The sequence below is a fragment of the Triturus cristatus genome, chromosome 12 (assembly GCF_964204655.1).
Source record: "Triturus cristatus chromosome 12, aTriCri1.1, whole genome shotgun sequence".
Lineage (NCBI taxonomy): Eukaryota > Metazoa > Chordata > Amphibia > Caudata > Salamandridae > Triturus > Triturus cristatus.
In genome coordinates, this window is record NC_140595.1 from 2,202,378 (window position 1) to 2,227,108 (window position 24,731).

Consider the following 24,731-nt stretch of genomic DNA (forward strand, 5'->3'; position numbering starts at 1 on the left):
ACAGCCTCTGGGACTTTGCCTAAGGGGGTCTGTCTCTGGGTATCTGTAACTCTGCACCTCTCTCTGGTGTCCATAACAATGTCCAAGGGGGCTGTTTACTTGCCTGTGTGTGTCTGTGACATTGGTCCGGAGGGCCTCTGTTTAGGGGGGGTCTGGTCCTGTAGCATCTGTCTCTCTGTGCTGACCTCTTTCCAAGCAGATGATTGTGGGGTTCTAGTCTCAGACTGTTGTTAGGAGGCATGGTGGGGGGGCGATGTCACACCCACAGTGTCACCTTCAGAGCATCATGGGAAGTGAAACCACGTGGGGTCGAAGTTTTATTTATGTAACTGAAGCTTAGCAAGCAGCTACTCATTGCACATCTCCTGTTCATTGCTCGAGGGGCCTGCTTCTCACTCTGGAGTACCTGTGCTGTGACCTCCGTGCACACAGACCTGCATTCATCAGAGTGGAGGGTGGGTTTGCGTCATACATGTGTCTTAACATACACTTCGCGCCCTTTGTTCCTCTTGCCAGATATACAGACCTAGCGATGACTCAACACTTGCTTCTCCTGCACCCTCTCCCCCAGGCTGTCACCTGGCCTGCCTACGGGATGAGGGTGAGAAACATGACGTCATGGCTGGAATGTTAATTAGTCACCTGGCCTGCCTGCGGGATGAGGGTGAGAAACATCACGTCATGGCTGGAATGTTAATTCATCTCGGCCACCGGTGATCACTCTGGGCCACGTGCCGTCCATTATGTTTGCTGACCCATAGGACTCCAGCTGTGCCTTAGTGATGACGCTGAATGAGGCAGAGGCATGCCTGGGGTTGCTTGTCCTTCTGTTTAGAGGGGTCTAGGCCTGGCATTACAGGCCGGACTGTACCTACTGGAGCAGGACCAAGGCTGATCTACATATCGATTATCCCCATCTGACATGGCACAGTCAGCCAAAGCAGTGATGGACAGGAATGCAACGTTGAGTAATCCTCAATGGGTGATATTAATTTAAGCATTCCACCCACTATATTTCTGGGTTTTTTCCTTCTGTGAGATCCCTGTAACTAGCTGTCAGACACAGCTACAGGTGAACCACAGTATCTACATGGCCTGTACGCCAGCTCCGTTTTACAAGAGTCAACAGGCTACACACATGTAGCTCAGTGGCTGACTTCTTCTCTCTCTATCCTGTGGTTAGAGGGGATTAACCTTCCAGAAACCATACTGCTCAATCAACCAATCGGGGGGGGGTTGGTTCTGTCGAGGAGCCAGGTTTTGAGGTTTCTTGTGAAGATGGGGAGCGATGTTGTCTGAGGTGGAGCGGAAGGGTGTTCCAGGCTCGGGCCGCGCAGAAGGAGAAGGCGTGGCCTCCCGATCTGGTCTTTCTGGTGCGGGGGACCACGGTGTAGGAGAGCTGGGCTGATCGTAGGGTCCTCTTGGGTGTGGGGAATTTGAGTCGGCTGTTCAGGCATGCTGGTCCGGTGTCGTGGAGGGCCCTGTGGGTGAGCATCTTGAAGGTGACTCTAGCTTTGATGGCGAGCCAGTGGAGTGTGCGCAGGTGCTGGGAGATGTGGCAGTGTCTTGGCTCAAAGATGCTTAAACCATATAAAAATAATCTTTCCTCACCACCAGCAGCAATCATTGATAAGAACGTTGTATTCTTCTTCGAGGAGATAACAGAAACGCTTGCCCAATGTACATCAAAAGCACCAAGGAGGAACCTCCAGAGAGACACGTTGAACGTCCGTCTAGCTGTTAAATACTTGGCATGACGAAGAGAGTGCTCTAAAGAAAAAGGAGCTGCTGCAGCAACTGGTAGGTTCAAAAGACACTCTAAACGATTAAAAAAATACAAAGACTTGGGGAAAGAATGTTGTGACCCAAAAAAAGAACGATGGAATTCTTCAAAAAGAAATGGAAGGAACTCAACGAGCTGCTGAATACAAAACGCTTCTGGGAGAAAGTGGCTTGGTGGTCCTCAGAAAAGAGCCACTGGTCTGAGTTCAAAAATCTCATAAGCCTCGTGGGTTCAGTATTTTGAGGATGTCTTCAAAACAAACCTGCGTCTAAACCTTTGAGCAAAAGGAACACTGATACGATTACTGAAGCCTAGACTTTCCAAAAAGAGAGGCTCAGGAGGAAATCAAAATGATCGCAGAAACTTCAATGTGGCAAGATTAGACTTGTTGGACTCGCATCGTGGAAGCTAGGAACTGGACGAGACCTCCCAGCCAGAATGCCTTTCCAATGGGAAATCAATTGAAAGCATCTCACATGTCCTCCTCAGATGTGACCGCGCACGCCCTCCTCGGATGTGACCGCGCACGCCCTCCTCGGATGTGACCGCGCACGCCCTCCTCGGATGTGACCGCGCACGCCCTCCTCGGATGTGGACGCGCACGCCCTCCTACAATGGGGATGGTATTCTAGAAGCAGAAAGTTCCTTCTGGAGAAAATATTAAGACTAACACAGCCTGGAGCCCACCACGCGATTCGATCAGTTTTCAGGGGACAGCACTACCCAGAATTCCTCAGAAAGTTGAAGCCTTCCTTGGAAAACTAAATAGAAACAACAACAAAAACGAAGATGAACACCACCTTTAAAAGGATCTTCCGGAGGGTAAAAAAATAAACAAAATGCACAGATCAAAACGGTCGACAGCCACAGAAAAAGCCACTAGGAAGTCCTCTCAAGAATGCATGCAACACCAAGGCCGGAGTAAACATTTGGCAAAAGTCTGTTCCCCCCCCTCTTCCTCCACCAGTTCCTTACTGACCTTCGCCCAGCTCTCTCAACTGAACGCTCACTGCAAAGCCGGGACCTGCGCTCAATCCACCAGGCGCTGAACCACAATGAAAAGTCAGATAAAGTGGCCTTAATATGAAAAAGCAGAACCATGCTTGGCCACAGATGGAAAGATCTGAACCATAAGAAACACTCCTGTATGTCAAGGTGGAGGGTCCCTCTTCGCAGTATGGTCCATGTGCTGCTCCTTCCGCTTCTCCACATCCGGGGCTCCCGAGCGCGGGGCTCCATCCAGTCCCGTTCATTCTTTCTTGCCCAGTGCCACTCAAACCTTTCTGCTGGCAGCGGTCTAAATGACCACATGTCGACGTATAACGTAATTTGGGTCATTGATTTGAACCCTGAAAGATCCAGTATATTCTTTCTAGTTTGTTCCCCCATAAACTCATTAAGTAGGAGTCGACAATGCTCATTCAAGCGGACACCGACGATTCCTGCCCCCATGCTCCTGCCGCGTGGGCGGTTTGTCACAGGAGAAGCAGGTTGGTCTTCTGATTGCAGGTTAGTAGTAGCTCCATTTTTACATCATTTGGAGTGGGTTTATTTTTCAAAACGTTGATCTAATTTACAAAGACTTGACAAACCACATTTTGTTAAAACTGAATCTTGTATATGATGCCCCGCCAAGTCTACTGAAGTCATGTTTCTTTCACACCTGCTTCAACCTCTTCCCTGATGCTTCCCCTGCATTCCTTTCTGAAGGTTTACATGAAGTTGAGGCCTCATGTCAGAGAATTCCTGGAAACGCTTTCCAAGATGTATGAGGTAAGTGTGTGTGTGTGTGTGTGTGTGTGTGTGTGTGTGTGTGTGTGCGTGCAAGTATGGAAGCCAAGTTGTATCACACCTTACAGGTTTGAGCAGCTTTAGACATACATTCGTATGCGCATGTGGAGTACGTATTGCATGGGCAACTAGACAAACATTCAGTAGCCGAATACGGTTATGCATGGGCGATAAGACAGATATTCAGCAGCCTGGGTCAAATACGACGTGGGCAACTCTGATGCACATCCTAAGGGGAGGGCCAGATACGTGTGGACAGCTTTGGAGGACGGTCAATGGCATGTGTGGACACAGCGTTGCATGGGCACACAAGATGTACCTTCATTGATGTGGGAGAGAAGAGTATGGCGTTTGTCGCCGCACCAGGTTTTGTGGGAAGGGATAGTCTTCATATTATTTTTGAAGATGCTGCAAGCCCCCTGCATTCTAGAAAAACTCGCTCATTTATTTTACCAGAGTTTGTATGAGTGATCTACTTCCCCCCTCCTTCCCCATAGGTGGGCCTAATCATTCCACCCTCCTTGCCACATGTGGGATCACTCATTCCTCCCTCCTTTTCACCTGCAGGCTCCCTCCGTCCTCTGCTTGGTCAAGCTGACTCGTTACTCACTCCCTCATCCCCTTAGATGGGCTTACTCCTTCCTTCCCTTCCTCTTGGTCAGGCTGACCCACCACTCAGTCCTTATGCTCTCTTTCCAACTGGTGGGCTCACTCATTCCTCACTACTTGTTCTTAGTAACGTGTTCCTCCCTCCTCTCCGCAAGACGGTTCACTGGTCGATTCCTCCTCCCCTTCTACTAAGTAGGGTATGGGCATCAAAGGGTGAATAATGTAAACCCTCCCACCCCCTTTCCTCCTCCTGTAGGTCTTTTTACCGCGCTGTACACAGCTCCCTGGCGATCCAGCAAACGTTTATCTAACCAGGACCGTTTCTACCATGAGTTTTTATACAATTGTTGTGAAGGCTGGGCTCCGCACCAACGACCACGCTCCCCCACCACTGGTCCCATCCAGCCCCTACAGCTGCATGCAATGACTTGACACACGCATGACCAAATCCTCTGGAGAAATACAAATATAATATCTTGGTAATTTTACAAGTAGCAATCAAACTGGGTAGAGCAGTATCCATACAGGAATGACCTCCCGGTCGCCTCATGCCGGGGTCTATCTGAGGGTCACAGGTCTGGCACAGTCCTGGTGGGCTGGCGGTTCCAGATGTTTTGATGGTACACTGACTGTCATGCTCAACAAAGCTGCACCTTCATGTTGTGATTGGGGGGGGCCCTCAAGTTTTGACAGAATATTAGCCTTCTCCAATTGCCACACATTTGTATTGCGGGGTGGGGGCTTCTCAGCTCCTTGGCCGGTAGTAGGTTGACCAGTCCAGCATCCCTTGGTCTCCACAGCAGGAGAGGGCTACCCTACTTACAAGATGTGCACAGGCTTTGCCTCAACCACCCCCGGCCAGCGCCCCAGGCGCACCTTAGGGATACGCAGCAGATCCGCTGGGCCTCCATGCTTTACTTCTCCTACTCCCATTGCAGATGTTTGTATTTACCACAGCAAAGAAGGAGTATGCGGAAAAGGTTCTGGATGTCCTCGACCCCCAGCGGAAGCTGATAAGGTGAGGAATTCAGCCTTATTAGGACACTGGATTGAGCTTTTATAGAAGGATGTAGAACTTGGGGTGGTGGGGTAGGGGGTTGAAGGTTATGTTAAGTATGGGGCACTGAGGAGTGTTGTAGCTGCTTTGCTTCTCTAATGAAAGGAGCAGGTTCCTCGGGCTTTCTGAAAAAGGCATTATCTTTGCTGGACACATGGTGAGCAGATGGTGTTTTATGTTACAATGACTTGACCATGGCATACATGTGTCTACAGGGTGGGTGGCTAAGGGGCATCCACAAAGAATGGCTGCTGAGGTCTGTCCCAGAGAGCAAGTGCTCATGTGAACTGTCAGATGTTAGGAGAGCTCCCGAACTGGTGACAATGCTCTGTCTGGTTGAGTAGCAGTGGGAAGAGGTTCTCTGGCCTCACAGCAATGCTCACATGCCCCTCTCCACCAATCTCCCTTCTGCTCTCAATCAAAAAAGAGAATGTTGTGACCCAAAAAAAAACCGATGGAATTCTTCAAAAAGAAATGGAAGGAACTCAATGAGGTGCTGCTGAATACAAAACGCTTCTGGGAGAAAGTGGGATCACTCATTCCTCCCTCCTTTTCACCTGCAGGCTCCCTCCGTCCTCTGCTTGGTCAAGCTGACTCGTTACTCACTCCCTCATCCCCTTAGATGGGCTTACTCCTTCCTTCCCTTCCTCTTGGTCAGGCTGACCCACCACTCAGTCCTTATGCTCTCTTTCCAACTGGTGGGCTCACTCATTCCTCACTACTCCTATACCTCCCAGATGTATGACTGTCTCAGAAACTTCAATGGCCAAGTGACTCCTTGGGCAATACCATAAATTGCAGACCCTGCAGTGGAGTTTTACCGCATGAGGATAGGGCGTGGTAAAGGATAGTAAAAAGCTCCAGTGTGTGGAACAATAAGCAGTGGTGTGCAGAGCACCCATAACATGCACAAAGGCGAAAACAACACAGCGGAGTTGGGAGACCTGAACTCTAGGCAGACACCACCATATCAATGATCTAAGGGAACTAAGAAAAGGCAGGCTTATCTCAAACGCAAGGTAAAGGCACAAAGGGCTTCAAATAACCATGCATAAATATGACTCTTTCAAGTAATTCTCTAAGAGAAGCTCCACTTCCTTGTTCCCCAGCCTCATGTAACGTAAACCCTGTCTAAGATCCTTACTTACCGGGATATTCAACCTGTTCCTCACATAGGTATGTGTCAATGTATGTGGAATATCTATAGCACAAACTTAGTCAACATGTTCAAGGTCAACATTCAACATGTAGCAGACGAATTATTGTCCTAAGGATTAACCTCTAAAAACACCGCAGCTCTGCAAAGCATTCACTGTGTGTTCAGTGTCTGGGCATTGGTGTTAGATGACATCTTTCATGCACTTTGTATTTAATGCAAGCCAGGACTGCTTTGTGAAGAAAACAGGGGAAAAAAAACATTTAAATGAGTTTTAATACAGGATTCAGTTTGTTATAAATTACATATTAAGTTTGAAAATATTTACAAATAAACAATTTCATGTTAAGGTAGAAGAAGAAATTTACAACGTGAATTCAATAAGAGCAATGTTTACAAAGATGTGCAGTAGGACAACAGATGTAGCACCTGGCAAGGAAAGATATGGCTATCTCTCTAATATACGAGACCTGCAGAAGGAAAGGAAAGGAAATGTGAAAGCTGAAACAGGACACCGTAAAGAAGCCGACCTATGTCACTGGATATCTCCTATCATGATCACCAAGGCAGCTAAGAGAAGTACGGATTTGTGTGGTCATGAGACTACTCTTTAAGGTCCTGAAAGAAAAGAAATGGAGTACACCAACTTCCCTGCTGAGCACTCCCAGAAGGTAGGCTCACAAGGACGAGAGTATCACATGAGCCAAGAGACATTTATTTATTAAATGTACGAGCCTGTTGTGTGTATGGGAGCCTAGCACCCGAGAAGTGCTCATAGCTGTGTTGTATACGAAGCCATTAAGAGCTACCCATTGTAAAATAACAGACTCTAAAGAGATGCTGATACCTCTAGTGGACAAGACCATGTGCTTATCAGAGGTCAGCACCTGGGAGTCCAGTTCCTATTGTCATTCGAAGCGTGCCCTTCGTGCCTACCACTTGTGAAGGGATGATGGTCATGGTTACTAGTGTCCTCATTTCAACAAACTGTGTAGAAATCCCCACAAGGCCACTGAGGCATGTGATCACCCCAAGAACTGTTTGGCCCAGAAAGTAACTGGGAAAGTTCTGGAAATGATGAAGCCATCAACTGTCTCATGAACTGAGTTGAGTAAAAGTGCTTAAAATGAGGGATGTGAACAATTACTTGGTAACATGAAGGGATTAAAACGGCATACTCACTCTTTACCTTGAAAAAGAAGTCTAAATGTGTATAGGGGGGAGACCTACCTCAGACTGGATCAACACCATATGCTACTTTAAAGAAACTGCAAGTGTAGGGGTGATTCTTTTCATGCGTAAACTCCAGGTGATGCATATGGTCCCATGTCAGTGGCTGCGTCCCCTACTAGCCACATTACCTACATATTTAACATTGGCAAAAAAGAACCCTGCGCTCTAATGCCGACATGCCGTGATCCTACCACCACCCTAGCGCTGGCGTCTTCTAACGTTCTTTCTCTGTCTCCATCTCATCTGTGTCACTCTCTCTTCCTTTCTTCAGACACCGACTCTTCCAGGAGGATTGTGTCTGCTTCTTGGGCCACTATATCAAGAACTTAAAGGTGCTGCAGAGGGATTTGGCAAAAACCGTGATTTTGGATGATGCTCCACACACCTGCCCATATCAGGTAAGTGCGCAAGAGCTCCAGGCACCGGCAACTGCCTGATGTACTGCATCTTGCGCCACCCGCATGAGCAGCACCAGCTAGATTGTCTCCGGCCGGTTATCGCTTATTACTCCTTTCACCAAGGATGCAGTCGAAACCTTGGTTCATTGCAGGTCCTTGGGGACAAACCTTTGAGAGGCCTTCAAACCTTTGAAATGGGAATGGCAAGACCTGTCACAACTCATTCCACAGGGAATACCAAGGGTCCACCCATGACCCAATGACTGCACTTCATCATAGTCCAGGCACACTCCTGAGCTGATATCGGTGCTGAAAAGATGGCCGTCAACAAACCCTCATTGTTTTACAGTCGTTTTGTTCCTTCTTTTGGTTGCTTCACAGGCAGAAGGCCGACACTCAACCAACACTTTGGCCACTCTTTGCAGACCCTGTGAGCAGACTCGGCCACATAAAGGATGACAGAAGGTGACATTTCATAATCCATTAGCCAGATTATCGTTGGGAGTACAAACTTCGATGCAATCCAGGTTTTAAAACTAGGCCTGAAATGGAGCCCCTCTGAGCAGCGAGCAAATCGCCAAGGAGCTATGGATTCTCCACGGAACCGTGAATATGCAGCTCAACGCTCAATACAGCCCCTCTGCAGGGATTAGTTAGAACTCCTTTCAAAGAGAAGCCTGGCCGAATGTGAACCCTGGGCATACCCTTGGGCCCACTCCAATTTAGGCAAGGTTTCTGGCAATGCACCAGTTTGCAGTTATTCACTTTCTCAGAGGGTCAAGTCTGCCCTGAAACCCGAGTTGGCACATCCAATTAGCCAGAGGAGAACATTATGGTGGGCCATCACAAACACAGCAACGGGTGGGTTTGGGGCATCACAACAAGCAGAATATTCTTTTAATATGCATAGCTATGTTAGATTCCCCTCTATGGGCAATATCTTTAATTGCTTTCTAACTTTAGAAGTGTTGGGTAGAAAAGGACAAGTTACAGCAGATTCCTTAACTTTCAATTTCCCAGGCATCAGACTGGATCCGGAAGATTTATCTTAGAGTAGGACCCCTACGTGGTGGTTGGTGGCATCGGTTGTCTTCACATGATGTTGGCATCGTCTGCGCTGTTGTGACATCCGCGAAACATATATAGGCATTACCTCGGCATGCTGACGTCCGTTACTTTTCATGACTTTCCATGCCAGAAGCACTGAGCTATGAAGTGCACTGACATTGGCGTGTTTCTAAACAACTAGGGCCCTGGAGGGGATCAGTCCTGACCCTAGAAACCTGTCCGCATTGCGGGGAGGATGGGTGGATCAGTAAGGACTCTGCGGCTAGAACATGTCTCTACCAGACAAGGCGTTACCGAAGATAAGTAACTTGTCCATCTGATGGAGATCTATAGCCGCAGATTTCTCACCTTTGAGTAGATACCCAAGCAATATAATCCCCAGAGGAGGTACTGCGGACAAGTTTCGACCAGGAAGTCTTGCAGGAGAGAGAGGCCAAAATGGCCATCCCTGCAGACTTGAATGTCCAGGCAGTAGTGAATGGTAAACGCGTGCATGGATGCCCATGTTGCTGCCTGACAGATGTCAAGGACTGGAACTCCACGTTGCAGCGCCATGGTAGCAGCCTTAGCTCTGGGGAAATGAGCTCCTAAGCCTTCAGGAGGCTGCTTTTTGGCCAGAGCATAGCAAATTCTGAAGCAGAGGATGACCCATTGCAAGATAGTCTTCTGCACTGCATAACCTTTCTTCATTCCAACGTACTCCAATAAGAGTTGGTCGTCTACCCGAAACTCTTTAGTGCGGTCAAGATCGAACGCAAGAGCTTTTTTTGGATCCAGATGGTAGAGTCGCTCCTCTTCTTTACAGGGGTGCGGAGAGTGTAGAAAGTGGGCAACGTGCCGTACTGCTCCACATGGACTAGTGTTACCACTTTTGGGAGGAAAGAGGCCCTAGATCAAAGCGCTAATTTATCAGGGAATATTGTCAGGTAAGGAGGCTTGGATGACAAAACCTGCTATGCGCTCACCCTTCTGCCAGATGTGATTGCCACCAAAAAGGCTGTTTTGATGGTGAGCAGCCGGAGGGGGCAGTTGTGCATAGATTCGAATGAAGCACATATCAGGAAGGTGAGAACAAAAGTAAAGTCCCATTGAGGCATAATGAAAGGGGAAGGTGGGAACATATGCACAAGGCCTTTGAGAAATCTGTTTACAATGGGATATTTAAATAATGAGGGTTGGTCTGGCAGCCTCAGGAAGGCAGACCGGGCCAAAAGGTACCCATGAAGAGTGGCCAGTGTAGAGTCCAGCTGTGCAAGGATCAAAACAGCAAAACTTGAGAGAAGGAAGCAGGAAGAGGATCAATAGGCATTTCTGTACAATAGTTTGCAAATTTCTTCCACTGGAAGGCGTACACATTCTTGGTGGAGGGCCGCCTGGCTGCCAAAATAACACTACAGACTTCGGGAGGAGGCGTAGAGTTGACAGATGCGGGTGGAGGACCCTCCCGTGCTGCTGCAACAGAAGATCCTCCCGAAGGGGGCAGCCTGATTGGAGGATTGATGCTCAATTGGAGAAGCTTGGGGTACCAGTCTCTCCGTGCCCCGTCTGAGGCCACAAGAATGACTTGAGCCTGGTCGCTCCTGCTCTTCTTGAGCAGTCTGGACAGCAGTGGTATGGGCGGAAAGGCGTACAAGAGGCCTGAGCCGTCTTGGAAACTCCAGAGTGCCAAACTGCTTACATTGTGTGTTCTTGGCGAAGGCAAACAGATATTCATAAGGCTTTCCCCACTATCGAAAAAGACCTTGCACCACCTCCGCATGGAGATGCCAATTCGCGATCCACTAGGCATCGACGCTAAGTTTGTTCACCCTGGCTTTCAGAGAACTGGTCGGATGTTAAGCCATCAAGGATATGCCCTGATGTTCCAGCTGTGTCCAGAGACGCAGAGCCTCTTGACAAAGGGTCCAATACCCCATTGCCATGTTTGTTGCAGTACCACATGGCGGTGGTGTTGTCCGTGTACACTTGAACCAGCTTTCCCTTGACTGAAGAAAGGAAAGGCTTTCAATGCCAAACAAATCGCTCAGAACTCCAGCAAGTTAATGTGGAGTCCGGATTCCACCGGAGACCAGATTCCTCTGATCTCGACATTTCCCAGACGGCCGCCCCCATCTCAGGACTGACACATCTGTCACTACTGTGTGGTCTGGTTGGGGAAGGGAGTGGGGTCTGCCTCTGACCCAATCGCAGTTGTTCAGCTCATCGGCAGGTCCTGTGCATTTCCCTCTGAGTTCTAGATCATGTTGGAGAGATTCCCCTGATGCTGTGCCCACTGGAACTTCAAACCCCACTGCAGAGTCCGCATATGTCATCTGGCATGTGTCCCTACCAGGATGCAGGAGGCCATGATGCCCAGCAGCCTCCATCATTCTATCATTCTCACCGAAATCCAGGATAGAGGCTGAAACATCGGTATCATAGTCTGAATATCCTAGACTGGCCGCTCGGGAGGATAGACCCGAAACTGCACTGTGACCAGAAAAGCTCAGATGAAAGGGGGAGTCTGAGAGGGAGTCGGGTAAAACTTTGGCATGTTGATAGTGAAACCCAGCAAATGCAGAAGGTCAGCCATAGTCTGGAGGTGGGAGACGACGTTAAGGGGCGAGCCCGCCTTCAACAGCCTGTCATCGAAATAGGGGAAGACTGGCACCCTTGAGCTGTGCAGATGAGCTGCGGCCATGGCCATCACCTTGGTGAACACCTGAGGGGTGCTGGTAAGGCAAAACGGGAGCATGGGTAACTAAAAGTGCTCATGGCCTCTGTAAACTGCAGGTAGCACCGATGAGCAGGCAGGAAGGGAATGTGAAAATCAGCGTCCTGCAAGTGCAACACTACCATCCAGTCTCCAGGGCTGACAAGATCTGAGCTACAGTGAGCATCTTGAACCTTTCCTTTTTGAGGAAGTAGTTGAGGGGTCGCAGATCTAGGATAGGGCAAAGACTCTTGTCCTTTTTCGGGTCCAGAAAGTAGCAAAAATAACAACCACAGCCTACCCTCTCTATGGCTCCCTAGACCAAGAGAGTCATGACTTCCTCCTGAAGTAAAGTCAGCTGATCCTCCATCCTCCGGTCGTAAGTTGGGGGCATGGAGGGAGGGGCACTCTTGAATGGGAGGGAGTAGCCCCTTCGGACTCTCTGGAGAACCCACCTGTTCGAAGTGATGTTCTGCCTATGGTGATGGCTGATCCTGCCACCAACTTGGCGCCCATGATCTGGAAGGGTCATACTAGGAAAGTTTGGAGGCTGAGGCTGCAGGCAAGGTGAGAGTCTGACCTGACCTCTGGTGGTCTGACCCACTGGGTCGGAACAAGCTGTGCCCACGGCCACTCAGAGGTTGCTGAACTTGCACAGTCTTGTGGCTGGTGCGGCTGAAAGATTTAGACATGCACCATGCCTTGAGGGGGAGGAGACTCGACACACAATGCCAATCGTAAAGCTTCCTTGAGAACAACAACTTGCAAAGTTGTGGCTCAACACTATATGGCAGGAGTATGCATAGCATGTCTATCTGCAGCCAACACATGCTACGAATAACATTTTCTTACCTCACCTGTCCAACCTCTTGGATTCCATGTCCGGGGTTGTGTAAGGGAACGTGCCATGGCTGGTAGAGGCTTGGACCACCAAGCTCTCGGGGGTAGGGTGGTTGGTGAGGAAATTTGGGTCGCCAGTGCAGGGTGATGGCAGCGGGCAATTTATCTTAGTCACAGGAGGTCCTGTGCTGGGCTTGGACCCGGTTCACAGTAGGACATCAGTTAAGGTCTTGTTGGAGGGTAGCAAGGGTTCCAAAGAGGCAACACCTGGCTGCAGGAGCTCTATCAATATGGGCGATGCAGACGTCACAGCAGCGGTAACGACATCGCGTAGAGGTGACCAATGCCACCTAGCGGTACGCAGGGGTATTGCTCAAAGAAAGATCTTCTGGATCCAGTCAAACACCTGGGAAATTCAAAGGTAAGGAAATCTGTGGCTAGATGTCTATCAGATGCAGAATTTAACTCCACCAGTAAAGGATAAAACGTCTGCTCTGTTCTGGTTTCCTACCTCCAGTGGATGTTCACTAAACATGCAGGGTGGAAAATCTTTGAGTCCAAGGCCCGTAATAATAGCCTCTTGACAGGTGGAAAATAATTCTACCAGAGTCACGAACACTCCTAGCCAAACCTTTCATCTGGAAATCCAGTGAGATGAGAATTAACATTTTGTGTGTGATGTTCTTCCAATATGCTCTGCTATGCAAATGCAAAACCATGGTAAACATCTAAGAGAGCACATTTAGTAGTAAAGTATAAATATTTGGTTTTTTTAGAGCATTGTTAGACTACTTACTTGGTAGCCATGAAGAAGTGAAGCAAGATTGGAGAGCAAGTTAATTCATGGATGAGAGAGGATCTCCTCCAAAAATGACCACAGATCTGAAGTCCACTGACAACTGCTACTAATGCAATGCTGACTGAATGCAACAGAACATCTGAAAAATGAAGAAACACTTTCTTTGACAAGGAAACAGAAAATCTGCTTACTTACAGTAAACCATCAATATGGGTTTAAAACAATATCCATAGGTATGCAGCAGCAAACCTCACGACTCACCACTTGTTGGGGGCACAGGGGGGGCGGGATGAGGGAGTTGCACAACAACCAAACATCACATGGCAACAGCTTTGATCTACTTCTGGTTCACCTCTATACATAAACATTCACCACAGAAAACACTGGAGGGCTCACATTTTTCTGTTAACCAATCATTTCAGGAATCAAAATCCTCTCAGAACATCTCTGTTCTCACTGAAACGAATCTGAAAATATTGGTTTCAGACAGTAAAAGTGTCATACTAAAAGTGGATACTTCTATCCAAAGCCGCCTCTGCAAGCATGGAAATGCAACCACAAAAAACACTGACTTTATCTGTGTGCACAAACATTTCATTTCCTTGTGAATTGGATGAAGTGCATCCTTCCTGGGCAGGAATCACGGTCATGGGACCATTCATGGCACCACAATATGTAAACCTTCTTCGTGGGTAACTTTGCTGAACCAAACAGAAATCATAGGTGTATCTAGGTCATGTTGATGATGCATTCAGCATCTGAAATGGCATTAGTCTCACCAGTGCAATTGCATGCAAATGTTAACCTCCACAAACTCAACACCAAACATTTTACTGATACAGTCAACTTCTGGAAACCAGTAAATTCTTAGAACTCCCTTTCACAAGAAGACCATGGAATGGATTGGGTATTTTCAAGCTGTCCTATTGAGATTTTGTATACACCTGTATGACCAAACATTTATTATGATATAATATTGAAAGGTGGACACGTTTAGAGGGTCTATGAATAGACCAGGGAAGGGTCTGAAAAGGCAATGGGAGGGTCTATGAATAGATGGGGAAGGGTCTGAAGGGACAGTGAGAGCGTCTATGAATAGACGGGAAAGGGTCTGAAGAGACATTGGGAGGGTCTATAAATTGATGGGGAAGGGTCTGAAGAGACATTGGGAGGGTCTATAAATAGATGGGGAAGGTTCTGAAGAGACATTGAGAGGGTCTATAAATAGACGGGGAAGGGTCTGAAGAGACAGTGAGAGGGTCTATAAATAGATGGAGAAGGTTCTGAAGAGACATTGAGAGGGTCTATGACTAGACTGGGAAGGGTCTGAAGAGACATTGGGAGGTTCTATAAATTGATGGGGAAGGGTCTGAAGAGACATTGGGAGGGTCTATAAATAGATGGGGAAGGGTCTGAAGAGACATTGAGAGTGTCTAGGAATAGACGGGGAAGGGTCTGAAGAGACAATGAGAGAGTCTATGAATAGACAGGGAAGGGTCTGAAGAGACCATGAGAGTGTCTATGAATAGAGGGGGAAGGGTCTGAAGAGACCGTGAGAGCGTCTATGAATAGACAGGGAAGGCTCTGAAGAGACATTGGGAGGGTCAATGACTAGACGGGGAAGGGTCTGAAGAGACAATGAGAGTGTCTATGAATAGAGGGGGAAGGGTCTGAAGAGACCATGAGAGTGTCTCTGAATAGATGGGAAAGGGTCACTGAAGCGATGAAAGACAATGTTCACGGGTTTCCAAGAGAAAGATAAGTTATCTGGAGAGGTTATCAGTCACTTTGACGGGTCTTTGGACACGTCTGCAAGTTCTGCATTTTTGTATTTGTATTTTCATTTGTCCATAGTTTGATTTCTGATACAGTGTTGCAAGCAGGTTTAATAGGTTATGTGGTTGTTTGTATGCTCTGATAGACAAGATGGCCATATTTCAACTTCTGGTTTTGCATTGGCGCGGGTTGCAGCTCCTTTATGATAGTTTCATCTGGGCAGCAGCTGCTAAGTGAATTTAGCATCCTCCCCGTATCAAATGATGTCTACAGGAATTTGGCTGAAGGGTTTAATTTCTCTTTTTGTTCGTGTCGAGAGCTTACTTTGTCATGGGAGAAGAGAGAAACGTCTATATTGTTTGTCTGACAACAAATTAAGAAACATAAGGTGCTTTACTGAAGAGACTGATGTCTTTGTGCACGATGAGCACTATACGATTAGATACTTGTGAAACAAGCTGCTTTACACTCCTCCAAGACTAGCTTGAAGGCTGCTCTCCACAGCTACTACTTAGAGAGCTTTCTAAGGTTGTCCAAACCACTAAAAACACCTAGGATTGTCTGGGTTCTTGCAGGGTGCTACACTCAATTAAGTGTGCACCATATACCAATCCAGCCTCCTACACTCTCCGCATCACTTCACATACTCTTACCTCTGCTCACAGGTCCTCTCTGGATGTCTTTATGGACCTTTTCACTCTTAGTTCATAGCCCTAGCCCTATCTATTTGTGGATTCTCTCCACTTTTCTTAATGAACCATTTGTTCTATTACCTTAGACCCTTGCCCTCATCCTCTTCATCAATCTCTTTCCCTCTCATTGCAGAATTTTAACCGAATCCCAGTGAAGAGCTGGCTGGGGGACCCTGAAGATGAGGAGCTCCTCCAGCTGATTCCGGTCCTCGAGAAGATGACACAAGTGGTAAGAATGACTAATATTACTTTGTTTACATAATGGCTTTGTGGTCGGTATTCTTCTGTACACTCCTTCAGGATTAACCTGGCTCATGGCGTCACAACCTCTAACCTACCTCAAACCTCAGCAGCAGCCCCCACTTCTCTCTCAGCAGCAGAATCTTGAACATCCTTAGAACGTGTTCTAGGTCTACTTCTCCTATGCTCATGGGATCCCTATATCAGCTAGCTTTACGCCACAGTATACGCTCTAGCCCACATTTCCAGAGGCTCATCAGATGCCCCTACAGAAATGCTTCGCCACTGTTTCTGAGGTCAGACTCCCTTCCTCCATGATCCTAGGATGACTGTGGCAACCCTGAAGACCACCTGTGCAACACTGCTTTTGCTGCATGCTGCTTACCTCAACCAGAAAGGCCGGTGACATTCTTTTATCAGAAAAAAGACCTGCTTATAGGAACTTCTTCCCTTGGTGCCACACTGGCAGTTCTCACAAGGACTTGTTCTATAGATTATAGCTATGGATCCCCTCAATACTCAAGGTTTGTGGAGCAGAGGACAGATCCCTTCACAGCAGTTCCCAAAAAGTCATCTTTAAAATTCTAATTACCTCCTACGATCTTCGAGCTCTTATTCACCAGCCTCATAGCTGCAGTATTTTACAATTACGGTGAGCTCACCCATCTCAACATTTGTTAACGGGTGGAATTATGTATGTGGACACTAGTCCGAACACCCATCTATCTGGCGCACATTTCACTACAATACAGGGCTTGAAAGCAGACAGACCAGCTTGTCACATCCCTCACAGATGGGAACTCTGTCCTTTCTCTTTTTCTTCGTCTTCATTTTCATTATTTATGCGTTGGGGTAAAAACGGTGAACTTACCGAGAAGATTTCAGTCTCTAGGGGCGTAAGGCAGGGCTGTGTATTGGCACCCACCCTTTTTTCACTTTATGTGAATGGGGTGGTAAAACATCTCCAACAAGAACCAGCCGACGCCCCCTGTCTCGGAGGAGTCCGTATCCCCACCCTGCTTTTTGCGGACGACACGCTCCTGATTTCGAAGACCCCTCAAGGTCTCCAGAAATTATTAACACGATTTCAGGAGTTTTGTGGTGTAAGAGGATTAACAATAAATGTGGATAAAACAAAATATCTAGTCCTAAATCCTCCTAAGAAACTGGGCCGCCCACCGACTCTAAACTCGATCCCCCTAGAGAAAGTAGCCGAATTCGATTACCTCGGTATTCGGATTACGGATAGGATGTCCTGGGCTAGTCATATTGACAAAATGGTCCTCAGCCATAGGAGAGTGGGAGGTGCCCTTATGAGGGAGTTCAGGGCCTCTCCAAGGAGTTCACTCACCCCAGTAGTTGAGATTTACAAGGCTAAAGTAGTGTCATCAGCCTTGTATGGGGCAGAATTGTGGGGCCACTGTTGTTTGAACGACCTAGAGACAGCGGAGAGCAAGCTATTGAAATCCCTTATCTCCGTGCCCCTGAGCACTCCATCCGTACCTGTCCGGTTGGACATGGGCTGTAAAAATATTAAAGACCAGGCCCAGCTTCGCCCGCTTTTGTTATGGACAAGAATCTGGAGGGGTGAAGAACTAAAATCTTATGCTGATGCCCTGGGGGAAATAATGAGCTTGGGGGGTTGGGCTAAGATAAAGTGGCTAAGAGATACTAAAAAGCTTTTGGAGAATGTCGGTCTAGGAGGCTGTTGGTCATCACGTTCAGCCCCTCCAAAAGAAGTCGTCAAGGCGCTTTATTGGAACTGGTGTGCGGAGCGGTTAACTACAAACTCTAATCACTGCAAGTCGACTGTCGCCTTTTTGCAAATTAAAGACACTGTGGCTTTTGAACCCTACCTGGACTTGATAACTCTCCCTTTTGATCGAGCCCTTTATTTCAAATTTAGAGTTGGATGCCTCCCCCTGGGTGCAGTGGTATCGAGTTGGTCACCTGTGCCCCGTATTTCTCCCAACTGTGCGTGTTGCCCAAGCAAGGCCGAGACCATTGTACATGTCTTATTTGTTTGCCCGGACTATGCAAGGCCTAGGAGTGTCTGGTTGAAACCCCTTTGTCGCAATTTGGGCACACGTAGTCACCTCGAAGCCCTGCGTATCCTAACTACGGATACTTCCCCCCTTTTAGTGTGTGGAATTGCAAAATTTTTAAAGTGGTCCTGGCTTATTCGTTGCAAGAGATTGTCAGTAGCTGTTTAATACTTTTTTTAGATAATTTATTATGGGCAATTTATGTCCTTTTTATCTTCTTATGAAATTCATACTGGCTTCTTGTAGCTGTGGTTTTTATGTGCCTACTGTAATAATTGTATTTTTTTATGTGCTTACAAGATATCTTGCATATCGAATAAAAGCTTATGACTGACTGATATTATTTATGCAAACGGATTCCTTTGCTACCAAGATGGAAAGAGCCACACTCTGTTTATAACACACCCCTACTAAGTTAGAGTTCTATTTCTGCACAAGTTAATCCCTTTAACTCGGATCCCAAAACAGACACACAAATTGTGAAAGTCATTGGCCTAGTCAGTTCTTGTTTTTACAACTCTTTCCTCTATCGAAGGGTCCTCCATTCTCGTTACCCCTCTAGTAGGACTTTCAGGCCAAGGGGAAGTGCTCATTTCCACATTGTTGGCTTTGATCAGAGATTGGCTTGCATCTCCGGAGTTGTTAACCTATTGTCCTCTTCTTTCTCAGGAAATGTTGCATTTTCTTAAGGGGCTAGAAAAACATCCACTGGGCTCCAGCATAGGAGCTTAGGTTTTGTTGTTGGCATTAAAGCAATGAATAAACCAGTCATTGTGATCATTACACCAGCGGTTATCGTTACTCGCATGTGGCCTGACTAGGGTTCCTGTCTGAGTAATGTATACCCTGCCTGCCTTACCCAAGCCTCCTATCTCTTACCAAATCTATTTGGTCTCAAGAGATCCAAGAAACTGTCAAGACCACTCCAGCATCTCTGGAGCCTCCATGTTCTGAAGTCCCACACCTGCTGCCTGTCCCACTATCTCAAGCCTTCTGCTTAACATTTGACCACAGTGGCAGGAACCTAACAGGGCATCCTTGTCTAACTGCTCTCCTCACCCGTCCCCTCTCTGCGCTAACAAATGCCATTCTCCTTTCAATCTTACCCCTACCATCTCCCTGCAGATGGGCACACGCCTTCTCATCCTATCGCCATCCTACGTGGTATTCAATGCTAATTCTCCAGCTCTGGCCAGAAACGACACCAGCACCCACAATTCATAAACATGTTCAACAACACTTTTGCCACCATCCAGCTCTTCCTCCAGATAAACACTTTTATTCACCCCACCTTCATCCTAAAAATAAAAAAAAGCTTTAACTTAGTTATGCTCAGTATTCAAAACTTCTTAACTGACTACCCCAACATAACCTGCCCTTATCATGCATCCTCAGCTTTTGAGCAGTTGCCCATCAAACACGCTTGTTGGACCCAATTCGCACCTCCAGGAAGAGACCACCATTAGCCAGTTCAGGCAGGCCAAAATCCACACCTCTCCACCGAAACTTTCTGCCTCCTGCTGTCCTCTCCGACCAACACATGCGCCCCTCTCCAACAACTACTCACCTGTCATTTGGCCTCATGTTCCCATATTGCTCTTAAGTCACTCATATGTTTGAATTTGAGCAGAGGGTCCCTATGAACTCTTTAATGCACAGGCGGAAGACGGAGAAACATAAATTACTGGATGTAAAACTACAACTTGAAACTCCGACCAAGATTCACCACCTGTGACATCTGTCCACATCCTCGAAACACTCTGGCCTCGCTGCCTCAATGCACCACCACATCCACTAGGAATCTATAGGTTTATTTACAAAGAGCCCTCAGCATACACACTGGAGTATGTGGCACTTACACAAGTGTATTTCTACAATATCACCTCTCAAGAAGACCTAGCAATACGTTGTCCCAGATATATACACTACAGCTGTTGGTGCTTTGAGCAGAGTCAGTGTGCATAGGCACCAAGTCGATGGTCTCCAGAAAGTCTGGCGAGCACAAGCAGCGTTCATTCTGTGTCTTAAGAACCGACCTTGTGCCGGTCCTAAACTCCCAACCAGCTTCCATTTAAAAGAAGTATGAACTTCAAGATGCTGATCTTACGGATGCCTGGAGAGCACACTAGCTCTGCAAGGAACTTGACTGCTAAATCAACATGCCAACTGCCACCCGTGCTCCCCACTTCAAATATGTGGGAAAAGATGATGGGTGCTTCCCAGTCCATGACCTTTGGATGAAGCTATCTCACACTGTATATCTGGGACTTCAGGAGCAATCTGTATGTGATCAAACAATGCGCTGGAGAGGACGCGTCCGTATGGTGCACAATATAAATGTTAAAAATAGGTTTCCTTTTTCTAGTAACTTAAACCAGCCATGCTTTCCTTTCAGAATTCTGTTGTTGGCCGGGATTTTGATGATCTGCCCCATTTTCCTTAATGCGTAGACCCTGTTCTGTCAGGGATCTTGATATTGAAATATTTCCACAGGCTTAGGAGCTCTTGGAGTTCAGACAGTGTACCAGTTTACAAGATAGTCCTCCAACATCAAGTTTCCCTTTTCTATCCAATATTTGTACTTTCTCACTTCTATCTGACTTCTTTTCAAATCCTTTATCTAATGCTGAAGTCTGTCTACATGTTGCATGTGGAAAAGTTACTTTGCAGCACATGTCCGGCTGGCTATTTGTCACAAATGGCAGCCTTGACACATGCATGCACCCTTCAACGCCTCAGGTGTGTACTTAGCTATGTTTTGTTTCCTGATATGCTTCAGCGTCAGCTGTATTATTCCACCAGGCTCCACCTGTGCACATACCCTCTGGGCCATTCTCTGAATCCGATTCAGACCTATGTTTCCGACCGAATCGGATACATTTCTGACCGACCGATTACAATGGAAGGAAACTGTTTGAGCTGTCCAATTTGGTTCCGATCGGCATTCGATAGCCTGAGTTGTTCGGAGCCGAATCGTACAGCTCTACGGACACGGTTTCTGACCTAGCTATTATGATGTCCAATTCTGACAGCCGTTCCGAATCAGTCTGCCCGACACAAACTGTTATCGTAATCTGGCTTTGGGGGCCTGTAGCAGGCCCTCCTTCACCTGTAGGTCTCTCGTTATGGCCCGTGGGGGTACCCAAGGGACCCCTCTTTCCAACCATGCACAGTGTGGCAGGCACCATGAGGTGCCCGCCCCAGGGTGCAAGGTTTTCCCCAACCACTCCCTTTTTTCAATGAGAGCCTGTGTTCTCGTTCGGAACACAGGCTCCCATTAAAGTCAATGTGAGTACGACCGAAAGATGTTCGGAAGCATCGTTATCGGTCCGTCAGACTCGCAGAACCCGATTCCGTCAGTAACGATTACAAAACCGATTTGATCGGAAGAGTTTCTGACTGACATCGTAATCGGCCCCTAAGTGTTTGGCATCTGTATAGTGTCACAATCATTTTTGGACGTGCAGGCTATAAGATTCCACGTGGTTCCAAGGTGATCAACCTTGATCCAACTTTGTGTGTTTTGGTTAATTTACCCTATGATAATAGTAAAGGGCATATGCACAATTAATTTGAGCGCTTAAACCAAATCCTTGGTACCAGGCACTTGTTAAGTTTCGCAGAAAAGTTAATCTTTTTAGACCATCTGTTTGCATAATATTTGCTTAGTCACAGCTTTACGACTTCAGAGAATGTTTGAGGTAACTCCCCAATGCTTTTAGTTTCCACACTAGTGGTAACTCAAACACATTCTTGAGAAACAGCAAAAACGCAAGCCCAGTTGTGAAGTTCACGCGAGGCCATGGAATTCAAACAAATGATCACTTAACTTCCTGTTTGCAAGATTTGCTGCTCATAAATGCTTCCTTTTCAAAGGGAGTAGTCAGGAGAGAGGAAAGACCCTTAGCTTGGCGCTCCCAGGCGTGCAGTCCTACGCAGCGCGTTATGGAGCCCACCAATGGTGCTACCAGAAGGATAGAATGGTGCCCATCTTCAGTCGGTGACTATGCCCAGATGGCACAAGACCACACTCTCCAGCAGTAACGGCGCTCACAACAATGATTAAAAGTGCCCATCAGCAGCAAATAGTGGTGCCCACCAGCAGCGCTTAACAGTGGACATCACCATAATCTTTAGCCTGTTAAGCAAGCTATCTGTACATGAGGACTTTGTATTGTTCTTTCTTTCTTATTTTTTAATGACTTTGTTCTGCGTGCTAATTTCCTACTGTGTTGTGCTCTATTTGATAACCAAGTCTTACTTTTGTCCTCTTTCAGGATGATGTTCGCACTGAAATATCACAACGATATCACTGTGGAGAGTTGCTCGCTGAATTTTGATTGGCTGCTCCAACTGAATGATGACAAAGGCCTGCAGCAAGTCCAAACTTCTCCAAATAAACACATTCTTTAACCAGTACCAACCTTGGAACTCTAGAGCCGACTTCTTCTGGGCTGTGCCCGGGGGTACGACATCCCCTGTATGACTCGAACCACTTATTCCAAAGGACTTCCCAGTGGTACGATACACCCTTGCTACTCTGGAACCAGCTTCTTCTGTTCATTGCTGACTAATCAATGTACCTATGGAACTCGAAGCATCGTCTAAGAGAGGACGTGGTGGGCATCCTCTCTACCCAGAGAATTCTTTCCCATCTATGGTCTGATAGTGGCCCCCATTCCTTTGGAGAATGGGGCTTCTTCCATGACCATGATGGAGGAGGTCCAATTTGTTTTTTGTTTCCCACTTGCAAGGCAATGAGTTGGGTTGGGGAGATGCTTCATCTACAAGTCCTAGGAAGGTCAGTGACGATAAAGTGTGTGGGAGGATGCCCTACTTGCACGTTTAGTGGGGACCTCTTCTGCTGCGGTGCCGCCCGCAGAGGATACATGATCATTCGACTGATATTAAAGGATCACTGTGTTGATGCCATGAGACTCCAGTGAAAACACAAACGCTGAGATGAGCCAGCGAGAAGCTGGCAGGGCACAGTGCAGCAAAACACAAGATTCGTCAGGAGGGAAGTTTTTCCCATGGTGCTGGGACAATGCCCTTCACCTCATAGGATCGTGCCTGGAACAATGGGTCATGCCTACTGTGATGGGTCAGGTTGCTGTTTCTCTGACGATGGCTGTGGTGCGACAAGAGGGGTTTCCCCTCTCTGGCGATGGATGGTCTTTTACATTATGCTACAGGTTGGTGTGAGAGAGTGGTGATATCACTGGTGAGTGGGGATAGAGCGAAGCTCATCTAGAGATGGTGCCAGAGTGTGAGTGAGGCTCTACCCATGTTGGATGGGAAGGCCGTGCACCACCACCAAAGCCATGGGATGGAGGAGCCAGGCCACGGCAAGGGTTCATGCCCCTTGATCCGGCTGTCTTGTCCCCAGCGTCAATATGAAGTCCTGGTGCACAGTTCATGCCAGCTCCAAGCAACACTGGGCTCTTGCCCCTTCTTCTAGGGCATTCCTAAAGCACTTGCCTCTGCAGTGGAGTAAAATTTGAAGGAAAAACCCACAAACCGTTCTTTTCGTTGTTTTCAGGTGAGGGGTCTTTTCTTGTGCGCTGTAGATGGGGAGGTATTATTTCCTTGCACCATGGACAGGGAGGCGCTGTTCTCTGAGACCAGGCTGAACACTGGCGTGGGTGTCTCTGGTGACTGCCTTCGTAGGGTCTTCCCAGCTGGAATCGCACCGTTCACTTCAGTCTGCGGAGGCAAAGTTAGTTTCATTTGTAGAAAGTTTGCATTTCTTTGCTTAGTTGTGTGGTATATTTTTAAATAAAAATGTTTGTTTTTAAACCCTGGTTGTGTACTGGTCATTGTGGTGGCAGTGGGAGGGCTGCCCCTTCTCTGTGTACTTCATACAACTTGAGCACAGATCAACTTGGAGACACCGCACAACTGGATACTGAGCTGTGAAGTACACAGAAAGTTGGCTTCCATGCAAAAACACAACCAAAAATCAGAGAGTTACCCACATAGGACCAAAAAGGGACTAGGTGTCGAAACTATTCAAATAAAAAATTATCTTTTGTGTCTATATTGATTCACAGTACCAAATAGTTTACACTGAACCAAAGGATATCACCTATACTAAATATCATAACCCATTTTTTTTCTGTTTAAAATTATTTTATTCACACGTTTTTAAGTTGTATTATTGTTAAAATGTTTTCTGTACACAGTTTAATACATAAAATCAATACACAGTATCAGAAACCCAAATGCACATAAGAAGGCAGTTCTATTCCTAATTGCTTACAGTGGGTCAAACTAAAGACTCCAGCCCTACTGAATCGCTCAAGCAAAGACCTACACCAATACATAAAGGCCCAGCCTTAGTTTGATAATGCGTACTCCATCTTTTGCAATATCAATTTTCATATAGCCTATTTCACAATTATTAGACAATACATTTATTTCATCACAATTAAAAAACAACAAATGTTATATTTGTCCAAAAGTGTTTAGCAGTGACGTCAGAGTGTGGCCATTCCAGCAGTGGCCACTCGAAGGCAGCCACCGTTTCAAGTACCATGACTTCGGATGCCT

The 24,731-nt window shown here is 47.0% G+C and overlaps 1 protein-coding gene across 10 annotated transcripts in view; it reads left to right on the forward strand.

Moving 5' to 3' along the window:
• Positions 1–23,978, forward strand: part of LOC146772124 (CTD small phosphatase-like protein 3) — a 95,017-nt gene extending 71,039 nt beyond the window's left edge. For all 10 annotated transcript variants that reach the window (XM_085637529.1, XM_085637532.1, XM_085637533.1 and 7 more), the window contains exons 8-12: positions 3,494–3,556; positions 5,122–5,201; positions 7,901–8,027; positions 16,028–16,123; positions 22,457–23,978. In XM_085637529.1, the coding sequence (XP_085493655.1) occupies positions 3,494–3,556; positions 5,122–5,201; positions 7,901–8,027; positions 16,028–16,123; positions 22,457–22,519 (429 nt within the window). In that variant the 3' untranslated portion in view covers positions 22,520–23,978. The remainder of the gene's footprint in view (positions 1–3,493; positions 3,557–5,121; positions 5,202–7,900; positions 8,028–16,027; positions 16,124–22,456) is intronic.
• The last annotated feature ends 753 nt before the right edge of the window (positions 23,979–24,731 follow it).